This window comes from Hylobates moloch, unplaced genomic scaffold (genome assembly GCF_009828535.3).
Source record: "Hylobates moloch isolate HMO894 unplaced genomic scaffold, HMol_V3 SCAFFOLD_21, whole genome shotgun sequence".
NCBI lineage: Eukaryota > Metazoa > Chordata > Mammalia > Primates > Hylobatidae > Hylobates > Hylobates moloch.
The window spans coordinates 31131589-31158318 of record NW_026652296.1 but is presented as its reverse complement, the minus strand read 5'-3'; the positions used below and the strand labels follow the sequence as shown (position 1 = coordinate 31158318).

General features: G+C 44.0%; 1 protein-coding gene and 1 pseudogene across 3 annotated transcripts in view; both read left to right on the top strand.

The window, feature by feature from the left end:
* LOC116460977 (signal-regulatory protein beta-1-like) overlaps nt 1-6186 on the top strand; it is a 40631-nt pseudogene extending 34445 nt beyond the window's left edge.
* Nucleotides 6187-13155: 6969 nt separating this feature from the next.
* SIRPG (signal regulatory protein gamma) overlaps nt 13156-26730 on the top strand; it is a 28634-nt gene continuing 15059 nt past the window's right edge. For all 3 annotated transcript variants that reach the window (XM_032142580.1, XM_032142579.1, XM_032142577.2), the window contains exons 1-2: nt 13156-13290; nt 21523-21879. In XM_032142580.1, coding sequence (XP_031998471.1) covers nt 13218-13290; nt 21523-21879 — 430 coding nt within the window. In that variant the 5' untranslated portion in view covers nt 13156-13217. The remainder of the gene's footprint in view (nt 13291-21522; nt 21880-26730) is intronic.

Genomic DNA, 26730 nt, shown 5'->3' with positions numbered 1-26730 from the left:
GGAAAACCGCTTAAAGGCGTTCTTAAACCACAAACAGTAACATGAGCGATCTGTGCCTTAAGGATATGCTCCTGCTGCAGATAACTAGCCAGACCCATCCCTTTACTTCAGCCCATCCCTTTATTTCCCATAAGGAATACTTTCAGTTAATCTATAATCTATAGAAATAATGCTTATCACTGGCTTGCTGTCAATACATATGTGGGTAAATCTCTGTTCAAGGCTCTCAGCTCTGAAGGCTGTGAGACTCCTGATTTCCCACTCCACACCTCTATATTTTCTGTGTATCTTTAATTCCTCTAGCACCGCTGGGTTAGGGTCTCCCCGACCAAGCTGGTCTCGGCACTCTCTGAGATTGGTGAACTCTCCAGGGGAGGCAGCCTAGGACCAGCCAATACACAGAGGGAGACCAATCAGTAACTTTGTTCCTGTGCCCAGATTGGTGGAAGTCACCCTGTTTAGAGAGGAGAACTTTGAACTCAGGTCTGGACTTCCTCACCTCTCAGAGCCTTTCCAGCCTGGTCTGTAAAATGAGGACACCGCCCTCTCCACATTATTAGAAGGATTAAAAACTAATGTCCATGAAGGTTCTTAACGTGTCACACACTCATCATTAATGATAGTCATCTCAGTCATGTCTCCTGTTTATCAATGCTCCTTTTGTAGCCAAACCCTCTGCCCCTGTGGTATCAAGCACTGCAGTGAGGACCACAGCTGAGCACACAGTGAGCTTCACCTGTGAGTCCCACGGCTTCTCCCCCTGAAACATCACCCTGAAATGGTCCAAAAATAGGAATGAGCTCTCGGGCTTCCAGATCAACGTGGACCCTGCAGGAGAAAGTATGCCATATAGCATTTGCAGCACAGCCAGGATGGTGCTGGCCTCTGGAGACCTTTGCCCTCAGGTCATCTGCGAGGTGGCCCATATCACTTTACAGGGGGGCCCTCTTTGTGGGGCTGAAAACTTGTCTGAAGCCATTCAAGGTAGAGAATCCTCACTCCTAGCCCAATCCCATATCTGGCTGCCAAGCCTGCCCCTCTCTGGCTTTTACTCCAGGGCTTGGATTTCCTGGAATCTAATTCCTAACTGTGCTGCCCACCTTCTATGCACCTAGATGTACTGGTCACTTACCATCATTTTCATGGCAGCAGCTAGACGTCTACCCACCAGGTGCCAAGCTCTGTGCTAGATAGTTTCATTTATTTCACCAAGAGCAACTACAATTAATGAGCACCTACTATGAGCCAAGCCCCTGTGTGCCTGGTGATTTCATTGATTTTGCTGCAGTTATGACATTTCAACTGCATGCCAGGGGTTGTGCTTGCAGATTTCACTCATTCTTAGCCTAGTAGGAGCTACCAGTCCATGAGCACCTACTATGTGCTGGGTGTTGTGGTTAATAATTTCACTCATATGCAAAGAGCACCCTGAATGTCTGAGCACCTGCTGCCTGCCTATCACTGTCCTGGTAATGCCCTCACCGTGGTGGTGGGAGCTAAGTTATGGAGCCCTCCCTGTGATCTACCTGTACCACAAGGTCAGAGCTTCTGCCCTGTGCTGTTTCAGTTCCACCCTTCTTGGAGGTAACTCAACAGCCCATAAAGGCAGGGAACCAGGTGAACATTACCTGCCAGGTGAAGAATTTCTACCCCTAGAACCTACAGCTGAACTGGTTGGAGAACAGAAATGTGTCCCAGATAGAAACAGCCTCCATCCTCATTGAGAACAAGGATGGCACCTACAACTGGACAAGCTGGCTCCTGGTGAACGTATCTGTCCACAGGGATGATGTGCTCACCTACCAGGTGGAGCATGATGGGCAGCAGTGGTCAGCAAAAGCCTTGCCCTAGAGGTCTCAGCCCACCAGAAGGAGCAGAGCTCAGAGGCCACCCTTGGTGAGGTTACTCCCGACTTTAAAATTTTGTCTCTTTCCTTAATGTTAATAGTAATAGTCATGCTTGTTATAACATAACCTAGAAATCTATAAATATAGAGTAGATTTTTAAAGTCAGCTGTCTACCCCAAATCCCACACTCCAACAGTCACCGTTACTAAGAGTTTGATGTACAACTTGGTAGAACTTTTGACACAAATATATATTAAAGGAGGAAGAGGGAGTCAGGGAGATCATCTGTTCTTGGAGTCCTGTGTTTTGCCTTCTGTCTCAGACGGTTACTTATGTTCTGCCTTCCTTGTCAGATCGGCCCTCCTGCTGTTCTTTCTCTGACTCATTTTTGTTCCATCCTAAACTTTTCCATCACATCTGCGACCTCATCCCAGCAGACTCTGGCATCTGCTGTGGGAAAATCAGAAAAGGCATTTAAGACTGGACCAGGCCCCCTGGGGACCATGACTGGTCACAGCATGAGCCTCTTCTGTGTCCTGATGCTGATATTTGACCAATAATAACCACAACATCCCTCTGCACATTTACTACGTGCAAATTTCTGTTCATCTATACTCTCCTTTCCTGCTTCAAACATCCAGTAGTTTGGAGTTTTACAGAAGGGAAACTTAGAACTTGAGGAACAATGGGAGATGTTGGGATGTTATTGAAGACGTCTTGTCATTAGACAAGGTGATTAGTCTAAAAGAATCAAAGTAAATCTGAGGCCCTGAAGACAGGGCCACTATCAGCCTATACGGCAAATTTGTGCTAATTAGAGAAATATTCCCTTCTGCTAGACATTGTCCCAAGGATCTGAAATTGGCCGATATTCCCCTCTCTTTGACCAAAATATGTCCTGTTTCCCACTCATACAATACCAGGAGGGGTCTCTGCTCCAGAAGACTTTTCAAAGGCTTGGATTCCTCCTGCATGCCCTAAGACATTAGCCTCATCTGCTGGGTCCGTGCTGGGTCACTGATTTTTCCATGTCCCTGCCTGCTAGAAGAGTGAAGACAGGAAGTGAAGGACAAACAATTTCCCCTATAATCAGAGATGCATGGAAGGTGCATAGTCACATCCACTGCTCACCCAGTCATGCATGCACCTGCAGTTGCAAATGGAGTCCATCCTGGGTGATCTGATGATTGAGGACGTTTTTCTACAAGATCAATATTGTTATCACAGTTAATAAAATTAACAAAAATTTCCTCATGTCATCTAAATTGGGTATATTTTACAATTTTCTCAAATCTTTCATGGCTGTTTTTTGTGTGGTGTGTGAGCTAAAATTGGTTTTAATTCCTCTTTAATTTTTTGGTAAAATATTCCTGTGAAAGGCTGGGTGCAGTGGCTCACGCCTGTAATCCCAGCACTTTGGGAGGCTGAGGCGGGTGGATCGTGAGGTCAAGAGATTGAGACCAGCCTGGCCAACAGGGTGAAATCCCATCTCTACTAAAAATACAAAAATTAGCTGGGCATGGTGGGCGTGTGCCTGTAGTCTCAGCTACTCTGGAAGCGGAGGCAGGAGAATCGCTTGAACCCAGGAAGCAGAGGTTGCAGTGAGCCCAGATCATGCCACTACACTCCAGCCTGGGCAACAGAGCAAGACTCTGTCAAAAAAAGAAGAAGAAAGAAGAAAGAAAGAAAGAAAGAAAGAAAGAAAGAAAGAAAGAAAGAAAGAAAGAAAGAAAGAAAGAAAGAAAGAAAGAAAGAAAGGATTCCTGTGAAAATATCTGGTCTTCAAGAAATATTTTCAGAAGTGTTAAAATTATCAATTCAATTTCCTTAACTTGTTCATGTATTTCATAATGAAGGGGATACATCCTGAGAAATGTGTCATTAGCTTGAGGGAGGATAGGTAGTCAAAGAAGTGACCCTGTTCTCAGGATGCAGCAACAGTGGTGGCAGAACAGTCAATACAATAAGATTCAGCATTCACATTCTAATTGAGCTGACTAAAGCAAAGCTATCTATAGTAGGGACTTCCCCTCTGTGCATTTTGACTTCACCTGTCCTCAAACTGACCCTTTGCTCATTATAACAGTAAAAAACACATCCCTGGGTGGAGATTTAAGATGCTAATGAGCTATGCAATGTATGAACAAGCTTATACAGCTACTGCTCAGGTGCACCCAGAGGACTGCCCAGAACATGCTTACTTGCAACACCTCTTTCCACCTCCTTATGAATAATCATTGAAGACTCCCATAAAGGGAGCCTCCCTAGTGCCACTCTTTGCTATCTGATCCTTACGAACAGCCCGTCTTGAATCCTCTCTCTCTCTCTCTCAGGAGGTACTGTCTATTCTGCACCTAACTTTCAAAATATTCTTTTCCTTTTGCAACAAATTACTCTATGCTGCGTCTCCTTTGCTGTGTGTCTCTTGTTTAAATTCTTTTAAACTAAGAAGACAAGAACCAAGGTCTCACAACAGCTATCAACAAGCTAATTTGGTTTTGGTGTGACCATCACAAAGTGTACTTACACAAACCTAGAAGGGATGGCCTACTACACACCTAAGCCATATGGTATGGCCTTTTGTTCCTAGGCCACAAACCAGTACAGCATTTTACTGTACTGAACACTGCAGGCAATTAGAACACAGTAGTATCTAAACATTTCTAGCCAGATATTGTGGCTCACACCTGTAATCCCAGCACTTTGAGAAGCCAAGGCAGGCGGATCACTTGAGCCCAAGAGTTCGAGATCAGCCTGGGCAACATGGTGAGACCCTGTCTCTACAAAAAAAAATTAAAAATTAACTAGGCATGGTGATGCACACCTGTAGTTACTTGGAAGGCTGAAGTGGGAGTATCACTTGAGCTCGGGAGTTAAAGGGTGTGGTGAGCCACGATCACACAACTGCACTCCAGTCTGGGCAACAGAGCAAGTCTCTGTATCAAAAAAAAAAGTAAGTAAATAAATATTTCTAAACATTAAAAGGTGCAGTAAATGTATGGTATAAAAGATTTTTTAATAATTTTTTAAAAATATTTTTTAAAATGGTACACATGTATTGGGCACTTCTCATGAATGGAGCTAGCAGAACTGGTTGCTCTGGGTAAGTCAGTGAGTTAGTGGTGCATGCAGTAGGAAACTACCCTATGTAGACTTTATAAACACCATACACCTTGGCCACACTAAATGTATATACATTTTTTTATTTTTAATTTTCTTAAAGAGCTGGGGTCTCACTGTGTTGCCCAGGCTGGAGTGCAGTGACGGTTCACAGGTATGATCCCACTGCTGATCAGTACGACAGTTTTCACCTGCTCCATTTTTGACCTGGGCTGGTTCACTCCACCGTAGGCAACCTGGTGGTCCCTTCTCTTGTAGGAGGTCAGCACATTGATTCTAAACTTAGTGCACAGATTCAATCCAGAACTTCTGGGCTCAAGCAATCCTCCTGCCTCAGCCTCCTGAGTAGCTGGGACTACACACACGTGACACAATGCCTGGTCTAGGTTATGCTAAATTGATTTTTAAAATATTATGCCTTGTTCAATATTATATTAACCTTAGCTTGCTGTAACATTTTTATGTTATAAAGTTTTTAATTTTTTGACTTTGCTTGTTAGTGACAACACTCAGCTTAAAACAAACACATTTTATTACTGTGCAAAAATATTTTTTTCCTTTACATCCTTATTCTATGAGGTTTTTGCTAGTTTAGAACTTTGTCTTTTTTTTTTTTCTTTTTTAAACTTTCTTTGTTAAAAACTAAGACATCCCACACACATTAGCCTGGGCCTACACAGGGTCAGGAACAGCAATAGTGCTGTCTTCCACCTCCGCATCTTGTCCCACTGGAAGGCCTTCAGGGGCCATAACTCGCCTAGAGCTGTCATCTCCTAGAAGAACAATGCCTTCTTCTGGCATCCCTCCTGAAGGACGTGCCAGAGGCTCTTCTTGACACTCCTTTCAGAAACAAGTCCATGGCTTCCTTGCAACGTATGAATACCTGAGTACAAGCTCTCTTAACCCCCTCCTTCCAGTAGGAGAGCCTGGCACTGGGAGGTGGGGTGACTGGGATGAAGGAGCCTCTTTCTCTGGCTTCTGCCTTGGGTTGGATCCAGGGCATCCAGGACAGGACTCAGATTCAAAAGTTTTGGAGCCTTGCTGGGCCCACGTAGCCTTGGATGGGATAAGTGGAGGCCCATCCCACGTGGCCCCTCTCATGGCTTCTCCGGGAGTCTCATGATTTCTAGGGCTCATGCCAGCTCCTTCTGCCCCACTCCTTGTAGCTCTCCTCCTGGGCCCCAGGGCGCTGCTGGTGGTTAATGTCTCTGCCATCTAACATCCATTGAAGCAGAGGCCTGACTGTAATGTGGGGATAGAAGGGCTGGCCAAGGGTTGCCGCAGAAGGGCAAGGCCAGCCGAAGGGCCCAGCTCACACACCATGCAACATCAGGCTCACTGGAGTTTAGAGAAGGTAACCGAGCTCCTTCCGCACCCTTGGGAGTCTCAGCAAACCCTCTAAGAAGCTCCCAGCCCCAGGAAGTGTGTGGGTGCTGCAGGAAGTGGGTTACAGCAGGGCTGTTCAAAGGCGTCCACGGTGCCTTAGGGGCCTATTGGGGAGGTGAGAAGAGGGTGCTAAGTGAGGGGCAACTCTGTAGGTGGTCCCTCACAGGCCATCCCTAGATTATTTGATGCTGGACTCCATTCTAAGGAATCCCCACTGTAGAGTAATGCTGAGAAGCCCCAGATAGGCAACTCTGAAAGCTGTTCCCACTCTGATCCTCTGAGTGCCTGAGTGGAAGGGATGTGGGAAGGGGTGCCAGGACTCAGGAGGGGGGCTGAGCTGGTACAATCCTATCTCAGAGCTGCCTGTCCAACCACCACAGACATCTCAGGAGGAGATCAGCCCCGAGAACATAACAGCCTCTCCGGAAACATTTCTTGAAGGATGAGCAGATGATTAAACCTGGACGTATTTTCCCACAGCTCCTTCCTTCCTCCCCTGCCATGTGGAACCCTCAGTCTCTGCCACCTTGATGCCCCAGAGTGGAGTCTTCACACATGGTCCTGAGCAGGGGCCAAGGAATGGGGCTCTGGGCACTGACTCACAGCATCCCCCTAGAATGTGAGAAACACATCAAATCTGAACACACCAGGATTCCTTGCATCCATCACTTTGAGACAGGCCATAAACCACAGACTCTCTCCAGCTTTTCAGTAGTTATTCTATCTTCTGGATTCCCGCCCACTCCATCTCCCCAGCCTTGTTGAGGTTCTCTATTGCCTCCTGAATACAAATGAACCCCCATCCCAGTTTTAAGGAAAAAAATAGTTCTCTTTCCTCTTCGTTTAAGCATCCAAGATAGTTTGAATATTTGTTCTATCTAAATCCCATGTTGAAATTTGATCCCCTATGTTAGAGGTAGGGCCTGATGGGAGGTGTTGGAGTCATGGGGGCAGATACATCATGAATGACTTGGTGCTATCTGCAGTAATAATTGAGTTCTTGCTCGATTAGTATTCACAAGGTTTGATTGTTACAAACAGCCTAGCACCTCCCTCTTCTCTCTCTCTCTTCCTTCCTCTCTCACCACGTGATGCCAGCTCCTCTTTGTCTCTCACCATGAGTAGAAGCAGTTCGAGGGCCTCATCAGAAGCAGACGCTGACACCATGCTCTTGTACAGTCTGCAGATCCACAAGCCAAATAAACCTCTTTATAAATTACCCAGCCTCAGGTATTTCTTTATAGCAACACACATGGACTAAGACAGTGTCCTACTCCTCACACCTACAAAGAAAGCAGTTCTCCCTCCTCTCTCTGGGATGGAAACACTAGTTGTTTCTGACAATCTGCAACTTTCCTAACCCTGTCACTCATGGCAGGAATGCTGTGACAATTCAAAAGCTTGGGAGTCCTCCTTCATTTCTTTTTCATTTATATGCAATATTCAATTGTGCCTTCAAAGTGCTTATGTCCACTGGTGAGACAATAAATGTATAACAGTTGACTCTTCAAAAGGATAAAGAAGGCTGATTTATAGCACTTGCCAATTTTGGTAGTGTAAATACTCCCAATATGGCCAACTTCAAGCTTCCAACAGTTTAACAACCAGATTGCAAAATTCCTGAAAGGTTGACAATTGGCTCTCTTGAACCAGCCCAAGCCTGCTCCAGTACACCACTGAGTTATATTTATAACCTGCGTGCTTCTCACCTCCATCACTCCTTCCTGGTCCCAATCAGTATCACCTCTTCCAAACTGTTGCTGTCGTCTTTACTGGATTGCAATTTTCAGCCACAATGATTTTTTTTTTTTTTTTGAAAAGTCAAATTGTATCATTCCTCTGCTTCTTCCCCAAAACAGCTGCATGGCTCACTCTGTTCTTTCATTCAAGTAAGTTTCTGCTCAAATTTCACTTTATTAAAGACACGTTTTGTAAACCATGGTGAGGAAAAATAGTCATTTTCCTCTCCTACCCTGGAATTTAAATTCCTCTTATCCTGATCAGTTTTTCTCCGTAGCACTGTATTATATTACCACGTGTGCTTATTTTGCATGTCCTCACTTTGCATGGTAGTGCAGGATTGTAAAAATCACTGGAAACCACGAAGCCCTGGAAAACAACTCTACATTCAGTGGGAAAAATAATGGTTGTTCTGTGATCCTCATAATTTTTGTTCAAAGTATTAGAAATTGTCATATTGTCAGTTAGAAATGTAGCAGGAAGTTCAAATATTTAGTACACTGTAATTCAAAGCATTAGAAACATTGAGAGTTAAATTGTTTTATTTCTTTGTAAAAATGTATCAACAGTAGTTGTAACAGTGCTTGCCTTTGCCTTGTATATTTACTATATGGAACAAGTGAAAGAACAACAGGACACTCTGGTATATTTTTAAATGATTGCTTTTCCTCTCTGTGTCTTGAGAGCACAAGTGAATATTTCTCCCATATTCACTCAGACGAGCTAAGCAAGCTACCAGAGGTAAAACTCACAAGAGTGTGGGAGACCTCCGTTATTGGGTCCTCCTGGAGTTTGTGTCTAAGACTGGCCCTCACTGAGCCTCAAGAAATTCTTCAATTACAGTGCAGGTTTTCCTTCCCCGACACTGGTTCCCACAGAGGTTTTGGCTTCAGGAAGTTGTGATTCTCTATATTACCCTGCCCAACTCCCCAATTCTGGGGACAGTGATTTGCCCTGTGACCTCATTTTTCTGACAGATCTAAGAAGAGTTGTCATTTTTTATTTGCTCAGCTTGTTCCTTGGTGTTGACTTAAAGGACTTTTTGCAGGGGTTGTGCAGGAGACTGGGTTTCATCCCAGAAAGCTGCTACAGCCACAAGCCCTCAAATGTGCCACACCTGGAATTATGGTCTCCGAAGCTGCAAGCTCAGTCCTTAGCTACAGAGCCCTCTTGGTCTGGCTGTCAATGAGGAAGGGTCGTGGGACCCCTGGCATGAGATGAGTGCCTCTGAAACAGAGAGCAGGTTCTGGGGCAGTGGACCTCTCTCCAGTACTGGCTAAAACTCCCCAGGCCTGGGAAACCCAAGCACAGACAGACATAACTTCCCAGGGGTGGCAACTGTGTCCGCTTCCTCTTTCACAATGAAGGATGGTCCCAGTCTTGTCGCCCTTTCTCCCTACAGCTTCCTCACTCCTCAGACAACATAGCAGGTAAGGAGATGCTCTCCTTTCCTGCAGAGTAGAGTCGGGATTCTCTCCATGAGACAGTCTGACAGGGCAGGCAATGTCCATCCCTGTCTCCCAGCCCATATGGACAGCCCCTGCCACTTCCTCTGCTGCCAGGACTCACAGGTGAGTGCAGCCGGCTCTACATGAGGGTATTTCTACATGGTGTCTCCTCACCCTCTCAGCCCATCTCACCTGCTCCTATTGATTTACATTTGGGAGCATTTTCTTCTCTCCCATCCCAGCATGAGACAAGATTTGGAACAGCTTTTCCATGAGCATTTGCGTAGACCCTTACTGGGGTCATATTGATTCCCCCAGACGTCATGCCTGTACCATGCCCCTGGTGCTGGTAATGACTCCATGATTTTAGGGCTGGGCACATGACCTCAGCTTGTCGTCGTGGTACTCCACCTCCACCAGCCACTGGCCAAGGTAGTCACACTGCATCATAAATGCTTGAGGGCAGAGGATCTGTTTTTTAAAATTGTTGCTATTACCAAAACACTACCTAATAACAATAATACATAGCTACTATCTATAATAATAATGGTAATACTGAATATATAACTTTTGGAGGACGTGGTCAGATAGTATTAAGTAATTCGCATATACTAGTTCATTTAATTCTCACCACAAACTTACAAAGATGGTATGATTATTCTCTCCGTTGTACACTTGGGGAAACTCAGGAAACAGGGAAGTTAATAGTGACCCCAGGATCACACAGCTGGGACCCGTTAGAGCTGGATTTCAGACCAGGAAGTTTTGATTCCTAAGCCCACAGTCTTCCATCTTTAGTCTTCTGGAGCATCCACGGGCTCCCAGTTTCTCATGTGTCCCAAAGTCGTCCCTGGTTATCTGCACCTGCTGTGATGAGTCAGGGTGAAATATGGCAGATAAAGGAGAATTTTGGCTCACGGACTCCAAGGCTCCTGGTCCTCTCAAACATTCAGATTTTATCCGTGCTTCCCCAAGTAAGCCTAAATTTAAATTTCAATTCTCCACATGATTTCCACAAAAATTGTAAGCATCTGTGTACTTACTTGATCTTTACTGAAGGATTGAAGTTCACAAGAAGGCACTTGCTGCTCTAAGCACAGATTCTGCCATCTTCCTGACACTATACTATGTATTTTTGAGTCATATATGCCCAATTCTTATTTTTGGAGACATAATACTTTATGACTCACACCTCTCAAAGTAATGTAGTAATGTGGATAGGTAAAAATAGAGCAATAGTATTTCATTATCATGCCCATTTCTGTTTCATATTAATACATGCCTGATGTGGGTTTATGAATTTACTTCTCTTTTGTTTTCCTTATAAGATCATTAAGTATACTAATTTTAAAGAACTTTACCCATTTTATTTTTTCATATTTGCTCAGGTGTGAAGTTCTTTTGATTGCTTTGTTTTTGAGGTATTGTTTTTCTTGAATTTGTTAGCTGCAGTGCTGTTCCTCAAATCTTTGGTGATTCTTGCTTGCACTGCCATCTTCCCAGGAATAATTCCCCACGTGATCATGGGTTGTCAGGGCCTCGTGGAGCGTGGCACCTGCCCCAGCCTCACTGTGAGGGCTGCTCCTAATTGAGGCTGTGGCTTCTTCTCTGCTTTCTTCCTGACCTGAGGGATGTCTCTTCCTTCCTATGAGAGGTGTCATAGTACAACCATTAAAAGTGAAGGCTGTGGAGTGTGGCAGCCTATGTTCCAATTCTAAAAGCTGGGTGATCTTGAGCAAATCCATTACTCTCCATGTGCCTCCGGTTTTCTCACCTGTGAAAGGAGGTTAATGGTTGAGCTTACCTCATGGGGTCAGAGCAATGATTTAATGACATTACCAATAGAAAAATGCTTGGCACCATATCTGGAGCACAGGAAACTCTCAATGAATGATGGCTGTTATAATTCCTTCATGTCATATAGAAGCCAATTGCTTGTATTCAAGTGTAATTAGACATTGAGTCATATATTCTTTTCATTTTGTGTTTTCATTACTGTGGGTGTGGAGAAGGAGGGGAAGATTTCACCCTGTGTACATCTGCCACATTAAAACAGAACTTTCGATTAAAACATGATAACATTTACAATTTGATTTGACAATTATTCATGACAGATTAAGGACCTAAAACCCACATGTGAGATGAAGGATTGTGGACCGGTCTTTCTTAGTCATAGATGCTGGAAGAGAAATCATTTATTTTAACAAGGTGGCTTTTCTAAGGCACAAGTGTGGCAGAGAACCAGTGGACTCTTCCTGTATACAGAAAATAATTATAGCCATGTTTTTTTGCTCATAATTAGTTATGAGTCAAGCATTCAGTATGGCTTATATTATTCCTACCATAGCTCTACAAGGTGCATATTCTAACCCTTATTTACACATAATCAAACTAAGGCTCAGAGAAGTAGTGTCTTTTTGAAAATCACACAGCTGGAAATCATAAGAGGAGGAATTAATCTATGGATGAACAAGGAGCAGGATTTAGAGAATCTAGAGGGAAAAATTGATTTCAGGGTGGCAGGGATAGTCCGAATACACCATATAAGCTGGGTCTTAGGAGGCCTGGGTTGCTGGGAGAAAGCCACTGGTGGGCAACTCAGCATGCAGTAGGGATCCATTCAAAAGCAACATTTGAGTTCCCGCTCTTCACCTGGCACCGTGAGTATCAATAATGACCTACTGGGTTTCAGGCATGATATGGTCATTATCTCTTTAATCGTCACTAAAACACTGCACAAAAAGACTTACTATTGCCAGTTTAGGAGATTGAAACTGCGCATAGGAGGGCCCAGCGACTTCCCCAACTCCTTGGCACACACTCTTGGCAGGAGCATGGATTTTTCCTCTTTCCTCATTTCCCATCTGAACTCAGTGGTGAATGAAATAGGTGCTCTGTGTGTAGAAGAAAGGGTATTGAAATTGATGTGATGGCCCCAGGAACCTGCCCACCATAATCTTCCCTCATCATAACCCTATCCCCTTTCCATAACCCACAATCCCCACCTCACTCCACAAAGCAGTTGCTTATTACCTCAAACCCAGTTTCTCTCCTGGAAGGAGTCAAGAAATAATTCCTTCTGCTGGGTGCAGGCACATGAAAGTGCTAAGGTCCACAAGAGACTGAATTTGGGCTAAGTTTTGCCAATTATAGCAATTTGGAATAGAAAATCATTTCAGCTGATTCCTCTCCAGTGTTGAGCAGGTCCTTTCAACTCTTCTCCTACCTCCAGCAGAGTGGCATTTGGTTGAGGCTGGTACAGAATGAGACCACAAGCCAACCACATCCTAGGGTCTTGAAATAAAGACTTTAGAAAACAGTACCTAACAACAGATCTTTCTTGGCTTAAAAGCCCCAAATGGCAAATCACCAAGAAGACCTGAAAATGGGGTTGGGGACATGAGGAGGGAGCACAGGTCCCAGGCAGGCAGGAAGCATTATTTCTGCTAACCATGTCTGATTCTCCTGAAAATGGAGCACGAGTAACTCCTTGCTTTGTAGCTGCCTGCTGTGCCTGATTTGTAAGTCACAATCTAGAAGCAGGTTACTGTTGCACTCCATCGTAGCCACTTCCTCTTGAATTGAGGGAGGCAGGGCTTGTCTTCTGTCTTCATAGCAGGGCCTGAGATCTCCCCAGAACAGACGTTTGAACAGAACAGGCTTCTGAGTCTCCAAAATGCCTGTCCCAGCCTCCTGGCCCCATCCTCCTGGTCCTTTCCTGCTTCTGACTCTACTGCTGGGACTTACAGGTGAGCATTGCATTGGGCTAGAACCCTTTCTCCCTGCCTCCTGAACCTAGCCTTGCCCCTGGACTTGCAGCAATTTCAGATAAGCACAAGCACTGCCAAGGAAGGTCAAGGACTGGACATTGTCCAAGAGCAGAAGATCAGGGAGCTGAGCACTTTCTCTGTGGATCTGCAGCTGGCTACCAGAGGCATCAAACCTTGTGATGCTTCTGCCACCATCACAATTACTTACATTTTTATGATTTTTTTTTTGACAAACACAGAAGAATCATTATTAAATCCTTACCTGTCTTGAGTCCTCCTACCCACTTTTCTGTGCCCTCCTCCTCTTTAAGAAGCTCCACATTTCATGCTTACAGGGTCCTATATTCCTTTCTTAGGGCTTCCACAACAAAACACCACAGACTCAGTGACTAAAACAATAGACATTTACTTTCTTTCTTTCAGTTCTGGAGGCTGAATTGCAAAATCAAGGTGCCAGCAGGGTTAGTTTCTACTGAGGTCTTTCTTTCTCCTTGGCTTGTAGAAGGCCATCTCCTCCATGTGTCTTAACACATGGTCTTCCTCTGTGTGTGTCTGTGTTCTCACTTTCTCTTATGAGAACATCAGCCATATTGGATTAAGGCTCCCCGCCAATGACCTCATTTAACTAAATTGCTTCACCCATTTATGCCTAGTGCTCCATTATTGGATCACTAAGCTTGCGGGAGTTATTTATATCCTACTGCTCAAGGGCATTGCCAAGGTCTGATTTTTCAAATTAAAAAAATTGCAACCTCAGGCATAAATGGGTTAAAGACCTTGTCTCCAAATATGGTCACATTCTAAGGCGCTGGGGATTGGGGCTTCAACCCATTCATTTTGGGGGCACATTCAGCCCATAACAGGCATCACAATCTCCCTTGGTCATCTTGACTTTCCTCTGGAGAATTTATTTTCCCTTCCCCCAGGCAGACAGGATTGGGAGGTCTTTCCTGGTGCCACCTGAGAGAGCCCTGTTCACAGCTCCCAGACAGGCTGCCTGTCTTCACCCCTTTTTCAGACCATGCAGCTGACCCCCGGTCACAGGGCTGGGCACAATAGCCTCTCAATTGCCCACTGAGCCCTGCTGTGATGTCACCTCACAGGTCTTAGAGGGCAAGGGTCTCACTTTTCAAATTATTTTTTTTACACATACACTGTACCCAAATGACAGCAGTAATAGTTCAGCAATTGCTCTCTTCCTGTAAGGCAGACACACTTTTTAGCATTTTGTGTGTATTAAGTCAACTAATCCTCACAACATCCCTGTGTGAAAGCTACAACTCTTGTGCCCTATTTGCAAATAGGGAGTGAGGCAGAGGCAGGAACTTGTTCATTGTCCCCTATCTCAGTCCATGGAGCAGTTGGGATCAAGTCCAGGTTGACCAGCTCCAGAGTTTATCACCCTTTTAACCATGTTATGCTATGTGTAGAAATATTAGAAAATGCAGGGAAGCAAACATTAGATTAATAATCACCCATCACGCCAGTCAGAAACAATCAGAGGTAAAACGCTAGTGTATGTATGTTTTCCCAAAATGTTGTTAAAAATATGTTGGATGATTTCTATGTGCCAAATATTTTACTGAGATTTTAAAATTTGTCATAATTGTAATTAATGCACAAAACAACCTTATATACTAACAGGATAAGCCAAACTTTTATATATATTTGTGAATGTGTATATATACACATTATATATACATATATATGCACATGTACATGCACAGATGAGATTTCATTTTTAGTCATTGCTTCTCTAACTTTCTATTTAATTTTCTATTTTCAGTGAAATTTTTAACAAAATAAATATTTTATTTTATTTTTATTTGACAAAAGTATGCATACTTATGTACAACATATTATGAAATGTGCATACATTGTGGAATGACTAATTTGAGCTAATAAACATATGCATTACCTCACATATTTATCATTTTTTATTGTGAAAACTCGTAAACTCTGCTCTCTCAGCAGTTTTCAAGAATACAATTCATATTATTAAGTATAAACACCACATTGTACAATAGATATGTTGAACTTATTTCTCTTATCTAAATTGAAATTTTGTATCCTTTGACTAATATCTCCCCAACTACGCCCCCTCTGTAGCACCAGATAAACATCATTCTACTTTCTACTTCTATGAGCTCAACTTTTTAGATTCTACATACATGAAATCATACAGTGTTTGTCTTTCTGTGCCTGGCTTATTTCACTTAGCAGAATGTCCTCCAGGTTCATCCATGCTGTTGCAAATGACAGGATTTCCCTTTTTGTAAGGCTGCTTAGAATTCCATTGTGCATATAGACTACATTTTCTTTCTCCATTTATCTGCTGATAGACACCTAGGTTGATTCCATATCTTGGCTTTTGTAAATAATGCTGCAATGGACATGGGAGTGCAGATATCTCTGTGACATGCTGATGTCATTTCCTTTGGATATATGCCAGTAGTGAGATTACCAGATCAGATAAGAGTTATATTTTTAATTTCTTGAGGAACCTGCATACTGTTTTCACTAATGACTCTACCAATTTACATTCCCACCAACTGTCTGCAAGGGTTCCCTTTTCTCCACGTCTTCTCCAATACTAAATTTCCTCTTTTTGATAATAGCCATTCTTACAGGTGTGAGATGATATCTCACTGCGGTTTTAATTTGCATTTATCTCATGAATAGTAAGGTTGGATATTTTTTATATGCTGACTTGCCATCTTAATGTCTTCTTCTGAGAAATGCCTATTCGGATCTTTGGCCCATATTTTAATAGGGTTGTTTTCTTATGGTTGAATTGTTTGACTTCCTTATATATTTTGTATACTGACTCCTTATCAGATGTATGGTTTGCAAATGTTTTCTTCCATTCTATAGATTGTCTCTTCACTCTGTTGATTGTTTCCTTGGCTGTGTAGAAGCTTTTTTAGTTTGTTGTTAATGTCATTTGTCTATTTTTGCTTGTTGCCTGTGCTTTGGGGCTCAAATCCAAAAATGTATTGCCAAGACCAATGTCATGAAACTTTTCTTCTAGTTCTTGTACAGTTTCAGATCTTACATTTAAGTCTTTAATCCATTTTGAGTTGAATTTTGTATGAGGCATGAGAAGAAGGTCTAATTTCATTCCCCTACACATGGATATCCAGTTTTCCCAACACCACTTTTTGAAGAGACAGACCTTTCCCCATTGTGTTTTCTTCACACTTTTGTCAATGGTCAATTGAGTGTGAATGTGTGAGTTTATTGCTGGCTCTCTGTTCTGATCCGTTGGTCTAAATGTCTCTTTTTATGCCAGTGTCATGCCATTTTGATTACTTTGACACTGTAGTCAATGTTGAAATTAGGCAGTGTGGTGCTTCCATCTTTGTTCTTTTTTTTTTTTTTTTTTTTTTTTAGATGGAGTCTCACTCTGTCACCAGTCTGGAGTGCAGTGGTGCGATCTCAGCTCACTGCAATCTCCGCCTCCTGGGTTCAAGTGATTCCCCTGCCTCAGCCTCCCAAGTAGCTGGGACTACAGGTGTGCATCACCATGCCTGGCTAATTTTTTGTATTTTCAGTAGAGACAGTGTTTCACCATGTTGGTCAAGACGGTCTCGATTGCCTAACTTTGTGATCTGCTTGCCTCGGCCACCCAAAGTGCTGGGGTTACAGGTGTGAGCCACTGTGCCTGGCCCCATCTTTGTTGTTTTTGCTCAAGATTGCCTTGATGTAGCATATCACATTTGGAGATTTATGAATGTTGTACCATCCTGGCATTCCTGAGATAAATCTCATGTGACCATGCTGAAACACACACAGGATTTTAAAAAGACTTTCTTTACTGTAACCTTCAACTCATTTTTTCAGTCTACACGAAATGCACATTGAAGAGACGTGTGGCTTTCCCTATTGCCCAGCCATTCTCCCTCCTTCCTACTTCTCTAATCTTACCACTCAAAGTCCCCCAATCTGTTAATATAAGCAACAGATAAGCAAACTTCTCTCTTGGTAAAATGCATTTTCCCTCAAAACGGAATTTCTGTGCATTTTTATCCTGAAATTCCCTCTTCCATGAATGGTAGAAATGAGGAAAAAAATGTGGGGATACAGGTGACACAGGTCTGCCTATATTACCTATAACTATAGTTATATTTATATCCATATCCATATTCTTATCCTTATCCTTGTCATCTAATGTCCACTGAAGCCTTCAAGCCTCAATAAATCTACCAAGCAATAACTTTACAATTTTTGAACATTCACCATGTGGCAGACACTGTTGGAAATGCCTTACATCTTTTACTTAGTGTGATCATTATATATAAGGTAGATATTCTTGTCACCTTCCCTAACAGATAAGAAAACAGAAGCACAAAGTGCTCCAGGCTCACTCATTGGTAACTGGTAGAGCTACAATTTGAACTCAGGCACTCTGACTCTAGAGGTCACAGGTTTCATCATTACTCAAACACTTCCGGTCTTGATTCTATTCCATGATATTTCTGCAGCTGCTGCTCTTGGGAATGGAGTGGGCGACGTGGTGTCAAGGGGGTTCTTCTACTTTCTTCTCTGGGCTCTTCTACTTTCTGTATGTTTGCAAATTGATTTTTTTTCACTAAGTCCTCTACATGGGAAACTCATTTTCTGTCAAATTCCACAGGAGCAAACCACCTAAAATAGAAGATTTCAGTCTTCAAGGGAAATGTCCCACTGAGCAATTCAAACATCACACACATATCTATTGGATACCTACCATGTGCCAGGATCTGACATAAAAACCTGGGGTACTTTGGTAGAATAAAAGAGAAAAAGTAATTGCCCTTTTGTTGCTTACATCCACTGGGGATAAAGACAGTAATCAATACACAGGATAAATAGGTGAATGAAAAAATTAATTTTTGACAATGATAAGTGCAATAAAAATAAAGTATGAGTATGTGAATGTTATCTTGTGAAAGTATTCATAATCCCTTTTATTGTTTTCATCATAAGTAGATGTACAAATTTACCAGATGCTTTTCTGCATCAAAATAGATGATCCTGTGTTTTTTCTATTTATTCTATAAATATGGCATACCATATTGTTTGTTTGTCATTTGTATATTGAAACATACTCATATTCCAGGAATAAATACCACTTGTTCATGGTTTATAATCCTTCTAACATGCTGTTCAATTCAGTTAGCTAGTATTTGGTTGAGGATTGTTGCATCAACAAATCCAGTAGTAATAAGGCCACTGTCAACAGAAAGGTGTGCAGCTGCACCTGACAAATTTTAATTTTGTGTTTCAGTAGAAGTTTAAGTTCCAATGGGACCCATTTCAGATGAGCAGGGACTGGCCTGTAGGATAACCAGTGGTTAATGCTTGCAACAGGAAATATTCCCCCTAGATCTGGACCACAAGCCAGTAGATTCTAGCAAATAACCAGTCATTTTTTGTTAGAATGAAGTAAAGAAGAAGGCAGAGAGGGGCTTTTCTGTTTTGTTTTATTTTTTGTTTTGCATTAGAAGCCCTGGGGAGTTTATGACCATCAGGAGTGGTCTAGAGATTCCAAGAGGAATGAAAATCATTGCCCAAGTCTCTAAAGAAAAGAGGTATTTTTGTTTGTTTGAAAGCACTAAAAGGAGTGCCTGTTGATTTTAATTTGCAAGTAAAATTTGTAAATGAAGAATACATTGCCACTGGCACCTCAAAACAACTCAGAGATGCTGGATTATGTGATATTATTATAAGTATCACATGAGTCTTCTTTGAAGAGGTTGCTATATCATCCTGTGCTCTTGAAGAAAGGCACCTGTCACTATTGATATTGGAATAGGATACACACTTTAGGATAGAGAGTCTTGGCAGCACTCCAAAAGGCAACACATAGCTGTGCATAGCACAACACAAGGAAAGCATCAGGGCAAAAAAAAAAAAAAAAAAAAAAAACCTTCTCAAATTGTGGAGCCAATCAGTAGCAAATCAGTAAGCCATGAACAGTCAAAGTCATCTCCTAGGAACTTTCTACCCCGGTTTAGAATAATCCCCTCCTCATTGCCATTAGTGTTGAAAATGGTAGAGTAAGTCCTGCAGGTTGTGTCTTTAAGGATCACTCTAACATGGTCATGAAAATTTCATCTGGAGAGGCATAGCTGGGTAGGGCATGCCACACAGGAAGCCATATGGGAGAAGCTCCCCGGGAGTAGGCTCAACCAAGCAGATGGGGAAGCAAGAGAGATGAGAGATGGGAAGCCATTGCCTTTACTGGGAGTCAGGGTGGAGGACACAAAGAAAAAGCATGATGGGTTTCACTAGAATGTTTCAGTGTCACTAGGTCACAGAAGAGGAGGACAAGAAGAGGAATTGTGACAGGGACCAGCTTTATCACAGTGGTGTACCTGGTTTGGCAGGGTGCTCACAACTTGTTTGTGGGATGTTGAGGTGTCAGGTAAATATTATTTTTTTAAAAAAAATTACATATGACTGGACATCTTTATTTCTTCATATAACTTTGAGTTGCCATATGGCATCCTTTCATTTCCGCCTGAAGCACTCCCTTTAGCATTTCTTGTAAGCAAGGTTTTGTGGTCATGAACCATCTTAGCTTTTGTTTATCTGAGAATGTCTTAATTTCCCCCTTGTGTTTGAAGGACACTTTTGCCAGGTATAGAATTCACGGTTGACAGGTTTTTCCTCTTTCAGCATTTTGAACATATCATCCCTCTGTCTTCTGGCCTCCAATACTTTACATAAGAGTTCAGTTGATAATCTTGCTGAGGGTCTCTTGTATGTGAGGAATCGCTTCTCTCCCACTGCTTTCAGGATTCTCTGAATTTAGTTTTTGACAGTTGAATTACAATGTACCTTAGTATGGGTCTCAGATTCTATTCTTGAGTTAAACTTGAATTTCTTCAGTGTCTTTAAATTCGTACATTCATGTATTTTATTGAGTTTGTGAAGGTTTTGGCCATGATTTCTTCAAATAACCTTCTGCTCCTTTTTCTCTTCCTCTTTTTTTTTCCCCTGGAACTCTAATAATGTGTATTTCAATCCATTTGATAGTGTCCCAAAATTCCCTTAGATTCCGTTCTCTATATTTTATTCCATTTTCCATCCATATCTCAGTCTTAATAATTTTAATTATTCCATCTTGCCGCTTTATGATTTTTCTTCCACCTGCTCACACCTGTTGGGGAACCCCTCTACTGAACTTTTAATTGTTGTATTTTCAACTTCCAAGTTTCTGTTGGATTTCATTTTATAATTTCTCATTCTGGATGTTCTTATTTTGTTAATGCATTTATATTCCTGCTGTTTTAATTCTTTGTCCATTGTTTCCTTTATTTCCTTGAGCATTTTTAAGACAGTGGTTTTAATACTGGGTCTAGTGTCAGAGTGGACCCAATATATCAGAAGGGTCCTTATAAGAAGGAGGAAAGAGATTAATTCTTTGAGAAGGACATGTAAGGATGCAAGCAAGATGTTAGAGTGACAGGAAGACGTAACAGTGAGAAAGGGATGTGGGCAGCCTCTAGAATTTGGAGAGGCAAAAAACAGCCTGCAGAAGACACATAGCTTTACTGACAGTTTTTAAATACATATATATATATATATATATAAAATATATAAAAATATATTTGACACTTATACGACATATATATGTACACTTCAAAGTAGAGTTCAGGAGTTCTACTCAGGTCCTCAACCCAAAGCTCTACCTTGAAATTGAATCCCTTGGCTGGGCTTGATGGCTCTCACCTGTCATCCCAGCACTATGGAAAGCAGAGGCAAGTGGATCACTTGCACTCAAGTAAGAGCAACCTGGGCAGAGTGGTGTGACCTGTTTCTACAAAAATACAAAGCTTAACCTGGCATGGTGGTATACACATGTGGTCCTAGCTACTCTGTAGGCTGAGGTAGGAGGATCACTTGAGCCTGAGAGGTTGAAGTTGCAGTGAGCCATGATTATGCCTCAGCACTCCAGCCTGGGCAACAGAAGAGGACCCTCTCTCAAAAAAAAAAAAAAAATGAGCTTCTCTGTGCCTCAGGCCTCAGTGCCCTCAATTGTAATGCAGTCTTATGTTATAGGCTTGTTGTGAGGGTTAAATGAGATAATACATGCAGTGTGCTGAGATCAAGTCCTGCTCCTGATTCCTGATGTGCACCCAGTCACTGAATATCTTTGATAAACACGAGGAAATACAGGATTATGTAAGGAGGAGAAAATGATTGCTTTGTGCTCCTTTCCAGAAGTGGCAGGTGAGGAGGAGCTACAGATGATTCAGCCTGAGAAGCTCCTGTTGGTCACAGTTGGAGAGACGGCCACTCTGCACTGCACTGTGACCTCCCTGCTTCCCGTGGGACCCGTCCTGTGGTTCAGAGGAGCTGGACCAGGCAGGGAATTAATCTACAATAAAAAAGAAGGCCACTTCCCCAGGGTAACAGCTGTTTCAGACCTCACAAAGAGAAACAACATGGACTTTTCCATCCACATCAGTAACATCACCCCAGCAGATGCCGGCACCTACTACTGTGTGAAGTTTCGAAAAGGGAGCCCTGAGAACATGGAGTTTAAGTCTGGACCAGGCACTGAGATGGCTTTGCGTGGTGAGTACAACATGGACCTCCCTCATCCCCTGATGTGTGACAATAACTCAATAGTAACACCTTCCATTCTTTGAGCAACAGTCAGGTGTGGTGGTGAGTGCTCATTTTCACGACCTGATGTCACTCCCTTCTTCAGATCAGGTGAGTTGAGGCCCAGGGACATCATGCTATTGCTCAAGTTTCCATGGCTGGTAAATGATGGGAAAGACTACATCTCCAATCTGTCTGGCTCTACAGCTCTTGCCCTTCCCAATCTGGCCCAGCCCTTTGGTTCCACGAATGAGGAAACTGACAGATTGAGTGACTTGCCCAGGTACGGGGCCAGAACTCACCTGCTGCCTCCAAAGAGCGCTTCTCTCTCAGGCTGGCCGAGTCTCTTTTTTATGCAGCAGGCACTCACTGAGAACCCACTGTGTGCCAGACTCCACCCTGGATGCTGTGCAAACAGCAGTGAATGAAACAGCCAATAGCTCTTCCCCACACCAAGCTTACATTCTCTTCCATTCTAATGAGGAGAAATTCATCCAGCAGATGGAAAGTGTAAATTGTGTTTTTCTTTATTTAATCTTCAGAAACATCACACAGGGAAGATTCCTGGGAGGCACAGATTTACTGTTTAGTCTGATGGCCTGGTGGGAGGAGATGCCAACAAGTTTGGCATTTGCTGTGGGTCTATTTGAAGCCTTGTGTGATTTAAGGACTGAGTCATACAGTCACTGTGGGCTCTGAGCAGAGCTGGGTCATCTCAGAATATCCTTCACCTCAGGAAAGAGGTCATACATATGGGTGGCTCAGGGGTGCTCAATTTCAGGCAGCAATAAAACTTATTTGGGGTTTCCAGTCAGAGGCCCAGAATCCTCATCGTACCTCCTGAATCCTGGAATTTCAGCAAGGGAAAGACCTTCAGACTTTCAGTCCAACTCCCCTTTACAGACAGGGGATTTAAGCCAAGAGATGACAGGGGATTTAAGGCAAGAGATAACAGGGGCCTTGTCCACAGTAACCGGGCCAGTTATTGATGGAATCAAAGCCAGAGTCCAGGTCTGAATCGAGGCAGGCTCCTTCCTTCGCCAGTGTTTGTTAGACACTGTCTTCATAGAAGAACCTGGTGCATCACAGGTACTAAATAAAAGCTCCTCAAACAGAACCATGGATCAGGGAGCCAGGATTTCTTTTTTCATCCATTTCCCAAAGGTTCAGAATGCACCTCACATTCAGACACTAAAGCCCATTGGTGATTGGAAAACTTCTTCCAAATACAAACTCTATCATTCCATATTGAGATTCCACATCAGGACATAGAACTGCTCCACTCTTTAGCAGCTGCAGAATACTCCAACTTATGGAAATATCAAAATTTATTTCACAGCATTCTGTTGATCGATATGTAAGTTGTTCCCAAACTTGAGCTACTAACAATCCTGCAGTGGATGGCCTTGTACATATATCACCCTACTCAGGTGGGAGACACCCACTGGAAGTGACATTGCTAAGTTAGAGGGTGTGTGTGTTTTCATATATGAGAATATTATCTAATTTCCTTCCTAGATGATGTAGCAACAGGGCTCCCCACAACCCTTGAACATAGATGTGGAAGTGGCTTTACCCTGATTGTGCAGATAATATAGGCAAAGACACTGAAGTTTCCAGATGGTGCCTCACCAGCCCAGGCAATCACAGCCAGAAAGTAGCTCAGGTGCGACTCAGATCTGCTAACTCCTAGTAGGGTGCTCACCCCTCTTTGCCATGCTCTCAGCCTAAATGATGTCCTGGATGAGAAAGGAGGGAGGCAGGGAAGGGGGCCAGGGAGCGGCAGTTGTGCCAAAGTCTTCTTATAACCAGTGCTATGAGGGCGGAGCCATTTGTTGCCTCCTTTAAAGATGAGGACACTGAGGCTCAGAGAGGAGATCTGAGTGGTGAGCAGGTCAGGGAGCCAAGATTTCCTCCCCACCAGCCTGACTTACAGCCCCTGTCTCTGCAACACTCACTCAGGTGTGGTTTTTCAAGTGTAGAGAAGTGCTCCAACCTTCTCTTTCCGGACTCTGGCATTGTTCAGTTCTATAGCGAAAAGCATTAAAAACGAAACTGAGTCTGGGTGCAATGGCTCATGCCTGTAATCCCAGCACTTTGGGAGGCCGAGGTGGGTGGATCACCTGAGGTCAGGAGTTCAAGACCAGCCTGACCAACATGGAGAAACCCCGTCTTTACTAAAAATACAAAATTAGCTGAGCATGGTGGCACATGCCTGTGATCCCAGCTACTCGGGAGGCTGAGGCAGGAGAATCGCTTGAAACTGGAAGGCGGAGGTTGTGGTGAGCCGAGATCGTGCCATCGCACTCCAGCCTGGGCAACAAGAGCGAAACTCCATCAAAAACAAAACAAAACAAAACAAAACAAATGAAAAAAAAAAGTCCTGTAGGGGTAGGAAGGGCTGGCTTTACACTCTCATTAGAAAGGTTCTGCAGATGGCTCATTATATGTCAAGCCTGTTTCTAAAAGACAGGTCTCAGCACACATGAAGCATTTAGGACTCTCCGTGTTGTGCTGTTTCTCCTTCACTCAGCAGCATCTATGGAGCAGAGTTGGGCCTCCTGCAGCTCAGCGGAGCACATGCCCACCCCTTCTTGGTGCTGAGGACTAAGGATGAGGAGATGAGGTATTTTTTACGGGGTGCGTGGGGCCCATAGGAGCAAGTTTCCATGCTCCCCTCGGGCTGACAGGAGCCCACAGTGTTTTATTTCTGGCCACAGTGTATCTGGGTCTGGGGCACCCAGAAGGGAGGCTTCTCCCTTGAATTGCATGAAGTCAAGAATCTCGAAGGGACAATTGGGTGTGCGGTCAGTGTTGGGGCTCAAGAATTCAGGGCACTTGCTCTGTTAATGGACATGAATGCTTGGCGGGACACAGAAGGTGCCCACTGAGACACATGGAGGACAAGGAGACAATGCCTTCATTTCTCTCAGCCTCAGTTTCCTCTTCTGTAGAATGGTGATGATCATGAACTCCTTTAAGAGAAAGAAAATGATTTGAGGCTCTCTCTGTAAATCACCTAGCACATTCTAAGCATCCCCAAATTGAGGTGCTATTTCAAGGTTGTGTAATGTTAAGCCAGTCTAGCCTTCCCTTGAGTCCTCAGTTTCTCCATCTGTATGATGCTGCTAATCATGACCCCCACTCTGGGTTCTGTGAGGATTGGAGAGGATGTGCACAGAGCCCCTAATGGTGGAGGTGTTCGGGTTATCACTGAGCTGCCGCAGGACAGTGGTTAGGAGAGCACAGGCAGGAGCTCAACTGCCTGGGCCACTTCCCAGCTCAGCCATTTTCTAGCTTTGTGACCTGAGACCAGGCAACCACCACCGTGGGCCTTGGTGTCCTCACCTGTTGATGATAACACTGACATCACAGGCTGCGGGGAGAGCTGAAGGGTTAAATCATGTAACATCCTCAGAGCAGCACCTGGAATGCAGTAAATATTCCATAAATGTGAACTATGTGATGCTGAAACCATGGCACCTCAGGTGGGCCAGTGATCCTCCAGGCCTCAAGGATACATGGGGTTTGGGGTGGAGTCTGGTGGCTTTCAATCTTGGCCACCCATTAGAATCACCTGGGAAACTTTGACAAAAATGTTTACAAACCTGGACCCAGGATCCACCCTAAAAATGCCAATTTAATTGATCTGACATGGGCCTGGGCATCTGAACTCTTCATGACTCCAGAAGATTCTCATACGCAGTCCCCTGGCAAAGGTCGTGCCCCATAGGGTTGGGGCTTTGAGAACAGCTTTTCTGGGTGTGGGTGCTTCAGAAAAAATGTGGTGGAAACATCTCAGGAGGACTCAGTGCCCTGGCCAGGACGCCTCCCACAGTACAGGCCTCAGGACCCAAGATAGAGTTTCCGGATAAAGCCCTGCTCAGATCCAGCCTCAGTGCCAGAGGACCTTCCATCGTGAAAACATGTGTATCTAAAAAAGCGCTGAAATCCCAGTACTCCTCAGCCCCAAAAGTCTCCCTGCCTCAAAACACCAAGATGTCACAGCAGGGCGGGGCCAAGATGGCTGACTAGAAGCAGCAGTGATAGGAGGCTCCCGTGGAAAAGAACCATAATAGCGAGCAAATCCTGCACCACCAACCGAAGTATCCAGGTTCTGACATCAGAACTGACTAGGCAGCTGGCGAGACCCACGGAGAGGAAGAGCAGTGTGGTGCAGCGGCCCCCTGAGAGCTGTGGGACAGGGAAGCCCCCACCCCCCAGCCAAAGGAGGCGGTGAGTAAGCATGCTACCTAGCCTGTGAAACTGCTTTTTCCACAAAACTGTGCAACCCTCTGATCAGAAGATCCCACTCGTGAGCCCATACCACTGGGGCCTAGAGTCTCAACCACAGAGCTGCACAGATTCTCAACAGCCATTCAGCTAGAATCTCCTTAAGGCTGCTGAGCTCCCAGGGGAAGGGGTGGCCGGGACCACAGCTGTGGCTGCCTGCTGTCTAAGCCATCTGAGCTCCTCCAGAGATGGGCGGCAGCCAGCATTGGGACTGATCGCTGCCTAACACACTAAGTTTCCAGGGCAAGGGAAAGGTGGCAGCCATCTCTATAACTCCAGGCCATGCTTTTCCCCTGCTGGAGCCAGGGAGGCTGGATGGCTTCTTCCCAAGAGGTATCCCCCACAGCCCAACACACCAGCTGTGGCAGACTGCGGCCAGAGTGCCTCTTCAGAACTGACCCATCCCTCCTCACTGGGCGGGGCCTCCCTGCAGGAACTCCAACAACTCCAGCCCGGGGCTTAGGGACAGAACTCTGATCTCCCTGGGCCTCAGCCCCTATAGGGAAGGGCGGTAGTCCAGCAGACTTA